Source organism: Prosopis cineraria, unplaced genomic scaffold, assembly GCF_029017545.1.
Source record: "Prosopis cineraria cultivar Desert tree isolate PC_DT_omini unplaced genomic scaffold, ASM2901754v1 PC1690, whole genome shotgun sequence".
Lineage (NCBI taxonomy): Eukaryota > Viridiplantae > Streptophyta > Magnoliopsida > Fabales > Fabaceae > Prosopis > Prosopis cineraria.
The window spans coordinates 15,956-28,905 of NW_026557015.1; the positions used below are offsets into that span (position 1 = coordinate 15,956).

Consider the following 12,950-nt stretch of genomic DNA (forward strand, 5'->3'; position numbering starts at 1 on the left):
ATCCTTTCATATAAAAATAATAAAATTCGATGGATCTCATACATTTATAAAAAAATTAAAAAATTATGTTATTTATCCACATATTTTATTAGAATTTAGTAACTCTTCAAAAAAAAAAAAAACCTATAATATAATCAGATGGATCACACATACTCATTTATACAAACCTGGAAATAAATTACGCTATAGAGTGCTTCTCATGTTTGAGTTTAAATTTGCTTCCTAGCCAATCATTTTCTAAGGCCAGCAAATCTCTGGCATTCTGACATGACAAGAATCAAGATTCGTGTTGAAAAAATTGTCAATTGACCCCTGTGCCCTTTTTAATTATAGTTTATGCCCACAAGCAATGCCCAGTCCACTGACCAACCGGGTTTATACACGGACCGGTTATCGGATTCGCTGGTGACCGGTCCGGTTCAAGGAACCCGGGATTTTAGCTTTTTTAATTTTCACGCGTCGTCGGCCTATCTATGCTATAAGGGCACGCCAAGCCACAGCAAATCGCTGCTTCTTCTGCTTGAGACGTTTCTGGAGAGGTGGAGGCGCCGGGTTCCCAAAGTCAAGCCCTTTCGGCCCACTCTTGGAGAAGGAGGCCCGTAATCTCTTCTCTGCTTCTTCGTTCTGGTACGCCTTTCTTCCTTGTTCAGTTTGATTTCTTTTTCGCCGATCTTAGGTCCACTTTTTATTTGACAATTAGGGTTTCCTTTGATGCGTTAGTTTTGTTTCGTATTTGATGTAAAGATCTGTTCATTTCCCATTAATTGATTAGCTGTCCTTTAATTTTTGATGGAACAGTTTTTACCCTCTCTTTTGGTCTGTTTCATTATGTCTTTTGATGTGCTTTGTTCATGTTTCGCGTGTGTGCTTTCCATATTTTGTGTGGTATGTTAGAAATTTTATTGGCAGTTTTAGTAATTTTTTTTTCCTTTTTTCTGTGTTCTCTTAAATATGTATTATAACATCATACAATATACGATTTTGATGCAGGTTTCTTCTGATACCATATCCCTTGGTTTGGGGTAGGGTGCTGCTACAGATTTATCCTCTCAGACATATAAGGTAGGAATAGAAGGTTAATTTCCTGTTGTAAGTTGACTTTAAAGGTTTTTATTTGCGTAGCTATATAAGGTTGAATTTTCAATAGAAGATTAAGAGTAAGAAATGTTATCTAGAATTAGTGACCCTGTCTTATGTTTCTCTTACTTAAATGGTGGGAACCTGATCCCAAACTGTCTCTTTATGGAGACCTGTCTCTTTCTCAGGTTTGGTATAATTTTAGGCAAAACATTAAAGTATTCATGATATGTGCGTTTGATCATTTTTTACCTGAAGATTTTGTCTAAAATTTTAAAAGTGGAATTCTTTTTCCTTTTTTCCCTTTTCTGGTGTAGTGAGCAGAATACAGAATGAGGCCATTTTTAGTTAGGCTACTGATGCTAGGTACATTTTCATCTAATATTTGTATGATGTATGTTAATCATTTAGTGGGAGAGGATTATGAATGTATAAGCAAGCAGGTATAAACTTTTGTTTGTCTGTGGGAAACTATGTTGTCAGTTGGAAGGATAGGTTACCATGTCATCTTAGTGAACCGTATATTAGCCAATTAAAGTTTAATCGTTGGTGTTGCTTGTCTTGTGGCCATCAATGTGTGATTACGTACTTTGCTTTTTTGGATTACCTAAACTTGTGTGCCCAGAATCAACACTGAATTGACAAAAGTGGAGACTGTGTTTGTGACAAAATCAATGTTTGAAAGTGTCACTTGACTGTTCAGTGTATTATTCTATGTTACTCTGCATCATATCAGTGGCAACTTAGATTTTTTAATGCGAAGCTCATTCTTTGCATATATAATGAAGAAAATAAATAATTTAATATTCTAAATTTGCTTGCCTTTCTTGGACTCATTCAATTTTATGACTTGATTGCCAAACTAACTTTGTTTTTTTCTCTTCTGTGAGATGTCCTTCTGGTCATCATTTTACCAAAATGCAGTTTTTGAGTCGGTTATTGAATACAAATGGACACCAAGAGATTCCTCCAGCTTGTGGAGGAGAAGAAGAAGAGAATTATGGATCGAAAGGAGGCTCCTTTGAAGTGGGAGCAGAAGCTGGAAGCTGCTTCTAAGGCTAAAGCTGACGCTGAAGCTAAAGAGAGGAAGTTGAAGGCTGCAAAACATAAAAAACGATCTGGCTCTGATAGTGACTCGGATTATGACAGTGACAATGAGTATAAGAAGTCCAGTAGAAGAGCTCACAGGAAGCATAGGAAGCATTCTCACTCTGACTTGGGTGACCATGATAGAAGGAAAGAGAAGAAATTTAAGAGAAAGGCAAAGAAACGGTCCTCAGAATCTAGTGATGCTAGCAGTGATGAATATGATAGTATCTCTGAGGAAGAGAGGAGAAGGAAGAAGAAGCAAAACAAGAAGCACAGGGATCAAGGTTCAAGATCAGATTCCAGTGATTCAGATACCGGTGCTGATGAGGTAAGCAAGAGGAAAAGGCATTCAAGAGAATACAAACGCCGAGCTGTCTCACATTCTAGTGGATCAGACTTCTCTAGTGATGAAGAGTCTCACGCTTCTAGAAAGAGTCATGGAAAGCATCATAAACGGCACCGAAGATCTGAATCTAGTGAATCAGACTTGTCAAATGATGAAAGTGACGGTGCTTATCACAAGAAAAGCCGCAGAAGGCGCCATAAACATCACAGACGATCTCATAGTTTGGATATGAGGTCATCAGATTCTGATGATGATGGACATGGGCAGCGAAGCCAATCTATAGGGAAGTCATCAGATGAGAACAATGAAGATAATAGGAGATCAGTCGCTAAGAGGCATGGCCACCACCACCACCACCACACAAGCATCGACGCCACTTGAATGGGGAGAAAAATCAAAATCAGTCTCCTCACCATCACTCGCCAGATATGAATGGAAAGCATGACGAATTAAGCAAATATGTGATTGTGAAATCTGATGGAGATCATGCGGATTGAGCTGTGGATGAGAACAACGAGAACAATTATCCACGTGATTTCTGAGTTCTGTTTAACGATTTGTTGCCTTCATTAACATTCCAAGTGACCGTCAATGAATCTTTGCTGAACAAGTTTAATTTTAATTATTCTTTGTTGTCATCTGCATTATTGACAATTTGAATCTAGATTTTCTGGCTTCTAATTGGATTGTTCTGTTGACTGTGTTTGCTGTTGCAATTACAATAGATTATTGTGGTCGAAACTCATTTCTTGGAAACTCAAGTTGATTTTGCTTGGTTTTGCTGTTTCGTTTTGGAGCCTGAATAACTTTTAGGTATTCTTATCTCAGGTTTTTGTTCGTACTTTAATAAACAACGGAGCAGTGGGGGAAAATTGATGATGCAAACTTGCAAAGAAAAGCAAACATATCTTTCGCTACATATATATGTATATAAACACACACATATATAAAGAATAATCAAAAAGTGACAAATCAAACAGAATCATTATTGCCAAATATCAGTTATACATATGCATTATACACGATGAAATTGTTCAAGAGTACACTATTAACATTCTAAAATTAATTCAGATTCTCTGTTTGAACATCATGTTCATTATTTAGTCCATAAAAATCTAAAAAATATTAGGTTATGTATATTAGTGTTTACTAGGACGCTCCAAATCCATCCTGAGTAAACAGTTACTTTAGTGACACATTGTTTCATTGGGGAAAACAAAACTAGGTTGCACACACTAATTCTTTTGCTGTCTCAACCATATGAAAAAATCCTATCCCTAATGAGCAATTAGTTTCTTTCAGAAACAAATTCGACATTCAAAACCATATGTGCTTGAACGACCAAATGTATGCGCCAAGCCACAATGCACATCAAAGGCGGGTTCTTTTTATTTTCTAGGCCAGGAGATCTCGTAGCCGTTTAAGGTCCGTACAGATCTAAGGGCATTTGTTTGTCCATAAACGGGCAGTGAACATGTGTTTCGATTCTATCATGAGAGCATTCTAACGTCCTAACCAGTCATAAATGCATTTCTTGAATAAAGAAATGACTGTCTTTGGATGATAGAAGCAAGATCGATATTTCCACGTGAAACCAAGAAAATTTGTATCCCCTATTTGGTTGCTGAAACCTGAAAGCCGTCAAATTCTAATAATGGGAACTTTGTTTCCCAAAATTAATTTTATTGTACATTCCATGCCAACGATCCTCAGCAGTGGCAATGGACAAATAATTATCGACTATAACACGACAATGATACAACAAAAGCAAAAACTTCAACCGAGTTGTCAGAAGTTCTTCAATATCTTCTCACTTGAGACTCCATCAGCAACAAGAATCGATGTAACTTCCTGCAACAACAAAGTGATTATGAGAGGTCATGTATGTAAGCGAAGGCATTGCGCATACAACATGCACTAGCCGTTAATTTTTTTGCAAACGATAGCAAAGCCTGACTAGGCAAGAACTTGGGAATTTTTTGGGATTATGAAAGTTACATGATAATATTTTGATACTCCAAGATAAAGAAGGTAATTTAAAACAGGGATGACTAAAGTTAAAATCTCTAAATTGCTGAGCCATTGTCCCAAAAAAAAAAAATTACTGAACTGAACTTCAAGAGATCTCAATATCCAGAAAGATACAACGTGAGATAACTTTTGCAGCAGATTTTAAACCGGGGCAGCATAAGTAAGATTATCATGTAACTTTCGCCAAAACTTGGATACACTACGGAATTCAAGGCTAGCAAGACCACGCCAGGAGGAGATTCTCTCCCAAAAGATTACCTCATTTGAGACTCAATGGGATCCTATTCCTGACAGCATCAACATACAGAGCTTGTGAAAGGTGACATAGGCAGATTTTTTTTGGGCAACAGATTCCGCAATGCAGAGACATAACATATATAACAGTCTTGGTATCAGAACGAGTATATATCTAAAAACTGTTCAAAAGCCTTCGACTAGTTTACCCTGTACCCTATCAAAATTGCATACCTTTCTTCAATACCAGATGGTAGGGTTCATCTGGATTAGATTATATGAAAAGGTTATATGTTCAACACGTTAAGATAAATGACAAAACTATGGGCATCATAACCAACTTGGTTAACAGTGAATACAGTGCACAAGAAAGTCACATACGCAGCAGTCACATTAAAACCAAAAATTCTAGCAAATAAGATGATGATGCCTAGGGGAAGATGTGAAGCAGTATGTGATGGAATCACTGAGAAGCCTTTTGGTTGGAAGCAACAGCTAGGTTTTTCAAGGACAAGCTTACACCCATGACACTTACTGCATGGGAACATGTACTTCTCTTTATGACCTCGAACTAGTGATTGTTTTCACGGGGTCTCCTCATATGGATATTCAAAGATGTTGGGTAAATTCGATAAGATAGTCCTATTGGCTTTATGACCTCAAGGTTATGCTCATGACAGTAGTAAAATGTTGTGTGCAAGGTAATTTAAAAAAAAAAAAACGTGGCATCCTTTTCACACTCCATATTGGGAGAGAGAGTTAAAAAAGAGGAAGCTTAAAGCAATAGCAGCAAACCTCAGTCATCTGTTTCTGCCCACAAAGTACAGCACCAATTGACGAAGGATCAGTAATTTCCTTGGTTCTTGCAAAAGCAGCCTGTAAAGGCAATTATGGGAGAAATATAAACTAATTCTTGAGAGTTACAGCTTTAACTAGACTGCTAAGCTTACAAGCAAGACCACAACATTACCTGCACATAGCCACTTTCCCCAGTCCAAGTACTATCTGGCTGTGACAAGACAGGCACAATCTTAACACCAGAAGATTCCCACTCTTTGAATCTATCCTATAAAGATAAAATATATATTTATTAGTATAACCTCACATTGAAAAAAGAAAAGTTTTATTTTTTTCCCTTCAAACCCAATGCCCAAGAATCAATGGAACAAACCTGATAAGCCATTCTTTGAAGGTTTCTAGCTCCATAAAAGAGCCTCACATCGGATCTCTTAGCAACGCTAAATCCAGACTCAATAAGTGATCGAATTGGACTGTACATAAAGAGAAGCCACATGAGCCAAGTTGAATGACTACTAAAGAAAGTTTAAAAAAAAAAAAAAAGGCTCAGGATTGATGGTAATATATAGCTAATAGATGAACAAATGCCATGCATTCCATGTGCAATAGATTTATAGGCAGAATAAAGTTTCAAAACAACAGAAATACTACGTCATCTGAGATATAGAAGAAATTTCATTAAAAGGAAAAAAAAAATAATATAGTGAAATGAAGAAAAGTTTTCCAAAGACCAAAGCAACAGAGAAACTAGGGAAGGGCATAAAAACATGAAAGCTGTCAAAATCCCTTGAAAGTAAGAAAGAAAGAAGAGGGGGAACATGCACTGAACACCAAAGTCAGGACTGAAAAAAGATCTATGACAAAGTACGGCTAGGATCAAATATTTCCCCTCAAAAATGCATGCATCCATACCATCAAAGGCACCAAGGGGTAGCAAGCATAGCACACCGCAGAAACACTTTCCTCCTTTCATTCACCATAACATCAGAACTTAATCTATATAAGAATCATTTCCAGGGTTAGACCAAAGAGCCTACTATAACACAACTAACTGCCACTCAATGCAGAAATAATAGTGCAGTAGTTTCGATATTATAGCAATACATTCCATATATAACATAAGACAATGCATTGTCAAGCCTACAAATTACTAACACATCTTTAGTCTTGTTTTACTGACCACCGTCAACCACAGATGAATAATCCATCCTAACTTTGGATAAAGGATCTTTTCCAAGGGTGAAATGGGTAAGTGAAAGAAGGAATTATGATGGACACTTGGTAGTATGAGGTACCAAGTCCCACATTGAGTAATATAGGATGCTGAATGGGGTATATAAGTTGGGATGGAAAACCCTACCCTAAAAGCTAGCTGTTGAAGTGAGAGAATCAATCCACTTATATACCTCATTGAGCATCCCATACTACTTAATATGAGACTTGGCATCTGATGGAAACTTAGCAGTATGGGATATCAAGTCCCAAACTGAGTAGTATGGGATGCTCAATGAGGTATATAAGTGGGTTGGTTCTCCCACTTCAACAGCTAGCTTTTGGGTAAGGTTCCCCATCTCACTTAGGTACCCATCAATTGGTATCAGAGCCTTGTTGTCAGCAGTTCCGGAAAGAGCTACCCGCAAAGGGTTCTGACAGGAAGGAAACCAAGTTAAGTGCTATGGAGTGCAGCCATCGAGACGTCGGCTTTCCGCAAGGGGCCAATTAATGGAGACTTAGTAGTATGGGATACTGATGGAGACTTGTTAATATGGGATACCAAGTCCCACGTTGAGTAGTATGGGATGCTCAATGGAGTATATAAATGGGTTGGTTCTTCCACCTCAATAGCTAGCTTTTGGAATAAGGTTCTCCATCCCACTTACCTTTTGGGGTATACTACTTAATGTGAGACTTGGTATCCCATACTATCAAGTCTCCATCAAATTACAAGAATGAAAATCAGAAGAATCAAAAGTCACAATCCTCTAGTACAAATAAAAAGACTCAGGTAATAACAAAAAAATTATTTCAGACATTTCTCAGTTGTTCAGGTTCCTGAATTACTGGAAGTTCCCAGGAGTGACTGAACCTTGAATATTCTACAAATAAGGAATGAGGTTATTGATACACGGAGAAAGAAAGAACAGGAGAAAGCCTCAAGAAAAGGAACATCCCATACCCAAATATAATACAAGCATCTAGCCTGATGGCCATTGCCAACCATAAAATTTAAGAGAAATATGACCAAGACTCCAAGAGATGGCATTGAATGCTTTAATGTAAGTAGCAGTTTAAGATATCCCTCTATTTGAGAGTAAACAAACATCGCACACCATAACCTGGTGCCACAAGATAGATGTCTCAAGAGGGAAACAACATTGCCAGCAAGAAAAACTTTAGCATGATGAACTTTTTAAGGATGTGGAAGGAAAAGTAGATGGTTTGATGCCAGGATGAGCCTTGGATTAGATGTTAGTTAGTCAAACAGATGCACAGTACCATCAAAGTATAGAGTGCATTGACGATCACGGGAGCATATAAAGCCACCAGTAAAATCTATAGCAACACATTCAATAGTGTACATGGAACATCATATTACCCTTCCAACCCCACATCACATTCTCAGCAAAACGGCAAGGATTCTTTAGTGAAAATTAGAAGCTCCCATATTGAAGTAATATAAGTAAAAATATTTCCCACTTCAAATAACTTTGAAGAAGATTCCTGAGTGCCCAGTGGCAAAGAGGATGAGCTCACGAAGACGCCCCGCAGAGCATTGCTTACTTAGCTCATATTGTCACGTTCTGAATACCTTAACTAAATTTTCAAACCAACTAGGAGAGCCTCAAAGGGTCTTTGAGTAAAAGATATAAAGTTTCAGCCGAAATACAGGGTAGAGGCCACCTACAATGATGGATATCACAGCTTGTAATCAAGCTTTCAAATCCATCATCAATTTCAATCAAATTTATTTAAATATAAACCCTACAACTACAGCGTCCTATTTGTTATTATATACGTGCTTCTAATTTGAGAAAGAAAATCATCTTGGGCATTCGCATTTCGAAAATAGAAATGCAACTTCCGTAAAGACTCGCTCACCTAATTCCGGATCCAGTCGCAAAAATAAAAACCGTGGCATACTTCTCAGGCGGATCTATCCGACTCGTATCGAACCCATTCCCCATAACCTGGCTCAGCTCCACCACAGTCCCTTTCTTCAACTCGCATAGAATCTCAGCGGTAGAACCCGGGACGCTCTTCACAAGGAACTCGAACACGCCACGCGCCGAAGCGAGCTTTGGAGGCGATGCGATAGCCAGGAAGGAAGGCTTGGATACGTCAGGAATTCGCAACTGGAGGTACTGCCCAGCCCGAGTGTGAGAGGTTGCCAGGTCGGGCGAGTCGGACAAATCGACAGTGACGTGAAAGAGTGACTCGGCGGCGGGTTCAACCTCGGAGAGCGGGGCAGGGGTCCAGACGGTGGTATCCTGCCGTACGGCGGCAGCAGCGATGGAAGCGAAGCGATGGCGTCGGAGGCTTAGGCGGCGGGGAAAGGGAAGGGCCAGGCAGCGTAGAATAGACATGGGAGAAGAGATGGGCTAAAGTGCGCATGGGGATGGATGGAAGAGGAAGAAGGAAGAGGGGTTAAGAGAGAGAGTGACATGGCAGGTCCCTTTGTATGAAGCTTATATGAATGTAGGAATCTGGTCAGGGGAGGGATGGCCGCCGACTAAAGTGGACGGAGGAACGGGGACTTTTAGGCGGTTTGTAATAAAATGCACCTCCGGTACGTAATAGCTGGAGAGGCTGAATAGACTTCCACGTGTCATCGAGGTTATCTGGTGGCTCATGAATGGCCAAGCCCCAATCATTTTGGGTTGGGTCGATTGACTTTCAATTAAGAAAAGTGAATTAAATTAAATTCATTATAAAGTGACTGTCAAGTTTTTTCTCGTTCATTCCCGTATCAGTATTCCAAGTCTTTAATAGAGATTAATCCGATCTGCCGCCTGTGATCAACGCTTCTTTGAAGGGTATACTTTTTAAGTCCTTATTGAAAATTTAATTACTATTGTACGCCCTGAGCTTAAAATCTTTGATTAAACTGGTCAACTTTCAAGCACTCAAGGTACTTTTCAAGTCCTTTTATTTCCTTGGAAGTTGCTTCTTACGGTTAGTCTGGGTGGTTACATTGAATTTGATGGTTTAGATTTGATAATTTTAAAAAATATAGATTAATCTATGTTATTAAAATTTAATATAAACAATTCAAATTTACAATAGAAGCACAATGAAAAGTAACCGTATGGGAGAAAAACCAAGTCTATTTGCTTTGGCGATTTCGCATTATAGTCTTGCTCTCAATTATGCTGTGGTATTTCTCTCCCTTGTCTCTGTTGCATGACAGTTTCTATTACATGATACCTTCTGAAAAATTTTCTAGTCCTTAATATAAAACACGTCAACAATTATTTGTTATCATTTTACAATTTTATCCCTGTTGCAAATTTAATTTTATGGCTCATCATATATTGTCTCTTTTTTTTAAATTTTAATGGGATAAAGTTGAATTTTCTTTTCTCATTTTAAGATGTACTCCCTCCATTCAAAAATGTAAGACATTTTTAATCGAATCTCACCCTTCAATAAAGTAGTTATCTACTTTTAAACTAACCCTATCTTCTTATAATTACTTCTATTAAGCACCTTATAATAAATTTAAAATCACTATCAATAGAAATATTTTTTAAAAAAAGCAATGATTACACCTCGAAAAATTAAAAATACCTTATATTTTTAAATATTCAATTTATCAAAAAATGCCTTTAACGGAGGAAGTATATAACAAGTTAACTGTTATTTCTTAATTCTGATAAAATAGCTAAAAGGTAGTAACATGGACATGAGTAAGTTCATCTCTTGCTGTCTAATTGGTTAGAACTATCTCACATTTGCGTACGCAAGAAGAACTGGGTATTCAATGTTGACTGCTCTGTTTTCTAATGTTCGTGCAGTAACTTCCAGTGCCCAAACATTTGGCCTCTTCATGTTAAGCTCTTCGGCTTTGTTTGCTCGTTTGTTTTTTTAGTTATGTCTGTTAGCGTATGTGATCCAGACCCATCCATCTTCTATGTTAGGTAGTCTTGGACTTTTCTTACAATCCTTTTATTACAAATATAATTTGACTTCGTATCCCAAAAAAAATAAAATACAAGCATCATTGTAATCAAATAGTAGCTAGTTCATACAATTTTGATTTGGTTATAAAACAGTTTTTGAATTGAGTCACATCCCACACCTTGGTTGTCTGAGGGGGTGAATGATGAACGATTCAGCCGTGTTAGTCTTGACTTGGCCGCATTTGTAGTTATGAAACCATTTCAGTTTGATTCAAAAAAATTGAGTCATTCCAACACAATTTGCATACGTAACTTGCAGATTAAAAAAAAATTATTTCATGACATTCACCCAAAAAAAGTTACATGAAGTTACAAAAACTGCAAAAACGTTGGAACACCACAAAATTTAAAATATATATATATATATATATAAAATTTGTCGATTGAATTGAAATTCAATTTAAATTTAAAAATAGACCAGAAAACCTGTCAACGAAGTTGATGAAATGTCCGGAAAAATACAGTGGAGCAGCCTGAAAACTGAATGGTTTGTTAGCATTTCATGAAGAAATCCTTCGTGAAGCGCGCCCAAATCCATGACTAACGATTTTTCAGTGCTGCTTATCCCACCAAAATCCATTAATATGACACCTATAAATAGCTAAAAGAAGCAGAAAAGAAAAGAAAGGCACTCAAGAAGATTTAGGTTTACTCCTCAAACATGGGAAAAAACTCAGCTAAAGTTTTCAACATTAATGCAACCAAGTTTCTGAACCAGAACAGCAGAAATGTACATGTTCTCTTGCCTTTTTCCCCTTATTGGCACAAATAGAAAAGGGGGTGCATGGGGCCACAGGCTCCGTTTCACTTTCACAATTGGCAACAAAGATTTGAAATGGGAATGGAAAATCCTGACACATTTGGTACCAAGAGAAAAAAATTGAAAGATTCTTTCATTCGGCATTGCCCAGAGTTCCTAAATTATTGATTTATGCAACTATCAAAAAACGGATCAACATAGTAGGAACGCTGTGTGGTTATGAACCTATGATGTAGATTCCTTAGCAATCTTATCTGCCTTTGCAACAACCTCGTCGATACCTCCAACCATGTAGAATGATTGCTCAGGAAGGTCATCGTATTTGCCATCCAACACACCCTGGCAAGTAAAAAAACAACAAAATAAACATTGTGTCAGAGTTCAGAAGGAAAACCAATGTGAAGGGTATATATATTGGTTAACTAGCAAAAGACAAATGCCACCATCCAAAATGACTGAAACAAACAGGACACAAACATTGAGAGACTGCCTTGTAAGAATTAACATATTCTTTTTACTCTGCTTTTGAAAGGGAGTTTACTTTCACAATGGTCCTTTTCGGTCTTTAAAAGGCAAAAAGAAATCCCAATACAAGTTAAAATTACTGATTCATAGCCATGAATAGCAACTGGAATGCTTGGATCAAAGTTCTAGATAGCCAAGTGCATTAAATCATGCAAGTCAGTCAAGTACCTCAAACAAATCGTAATTAAATTTAAGGTTAAAAGTCCTTTAAGAGCATCACAAGCCCGATGTATTTTCTAAGGGCAAGGGAGCAGATACCACCACATAGAAGTAGAGCCGATGATTTGGACCCAACTCGACGAATCAGCCCGAACCCACTCGAAAAATTGAGTGCCAAGCTCAAAAAATATTAATCTTTTAATGTTCAGGCCCATTTGGGTCCGAATACTCAAATAAAAATTAAATTTTTAAAAAATATATAAAATATGGTAAATATTAATTAATTTTTAAGTTTTATATCATTTTATACCAAAACATTATATATGAGTGTATTACTATAGTTATTTTTTATTTTTTATACCAAAATAGTTATATTTTCATATTTTATTATTTTTAATCAATAAAATATCTCAAAATAATATTTAAAATATATTTTAATATTGATTTTTCTTTTTAAAAAATTGAATCCTATACATCATTTGCATATGAAAAAATTGATTTTATATTTTTTATAAAATAAGATAATTAATTTTAAATTAAAAATAATTTTAAATTAAAAATAATTTAAAGAAAATTTGGGCATGTACGCTGACTCTACTACTAGATAAAGATAATAAATAGTACAATATTCTTGAAAAATTACTTTGTTATTGTCATATTAGACTTGGTTAAAAAATAAGAATAAACTACAATAAAAATTCCATTGTATGTAAAGGTTAAAAAATATAAAAAGTTAAAGAAAAAACGATTC

The 12,950-nt window shown here is 36.7% G+C and overlaps 2 protein-coding genes across 3 annotated transcripts; one reads left to right on the forward strand and one right to left on the reverse strand.

Moving 5' to 3' along the window:
- Positions 1 to 494: 494 nt before the first annotated feature.
- LOC129300645 (CAX-interacting protein 4-like) lies at positions 495 to 3,257 on the forward strand. Of its 2 annotated transcripts, none has more exons than XM_054939215.1 (3): positions 495 to 627; positions 991 to 1,062; positions 1,968 to 3,257. In XM_054939215.1, the coding sequence occupies exon 3, from the start codon at positions 2,027 to 2,029 to the stop codon at positions 2,891 to 2,893; it is 867 nt and encodes a 288-aa protein (XP_054795190.1). In that variant the 5' UTR covers positions 495 to 627; positions 991 to 1,062; positions 1,968 to 2,026; the 3' UTR covers positions 2,894 to 3,257. The 2 variants fall into 2 exon arrangements, with proteins under 2 accessions (XP_054795190.1, XP_054795191.1); XM_054939216.1 differs by having other exon boundaries at positions 2,002 to 3,257.
- An 816-nt stretch (positions 3,258 to 4,073) lies between these two features.
- LOC129300647 (fruit protein pKIWI502-like) lies at positions 4,074 to 9,311 on the reverse strand. Its single transcript, XM_054939217.1, is given in 6 exon segments — positions 4,074 to 4,363; positions 5,573 to 5,653; positions 5,748 to 5,843; positions 5,949 to 6,048; positions 8,675 to 9,167; positions 9,170 to 9,311. Coding segments are annotated over 6 exon segments (903 nt in total). The 5' UTR covers positions 9,240 to 9,311; the 3' UTR covers positions 4,074 to 4,300.
- Between the last annotated feature and the right edge of the window lie 3,639 nt (positions 9,312 to 12,950).

What these genes read in the sequence shown, in the direction of transcription:
- LOC129300645 (XM_054939215.1), top strand. Translation starts at nt 2,027, where the DNA reads ATGGACACCAAGAGATTCCTCCAGCTTGTGGAGGAGAAGAAGAAGAGA.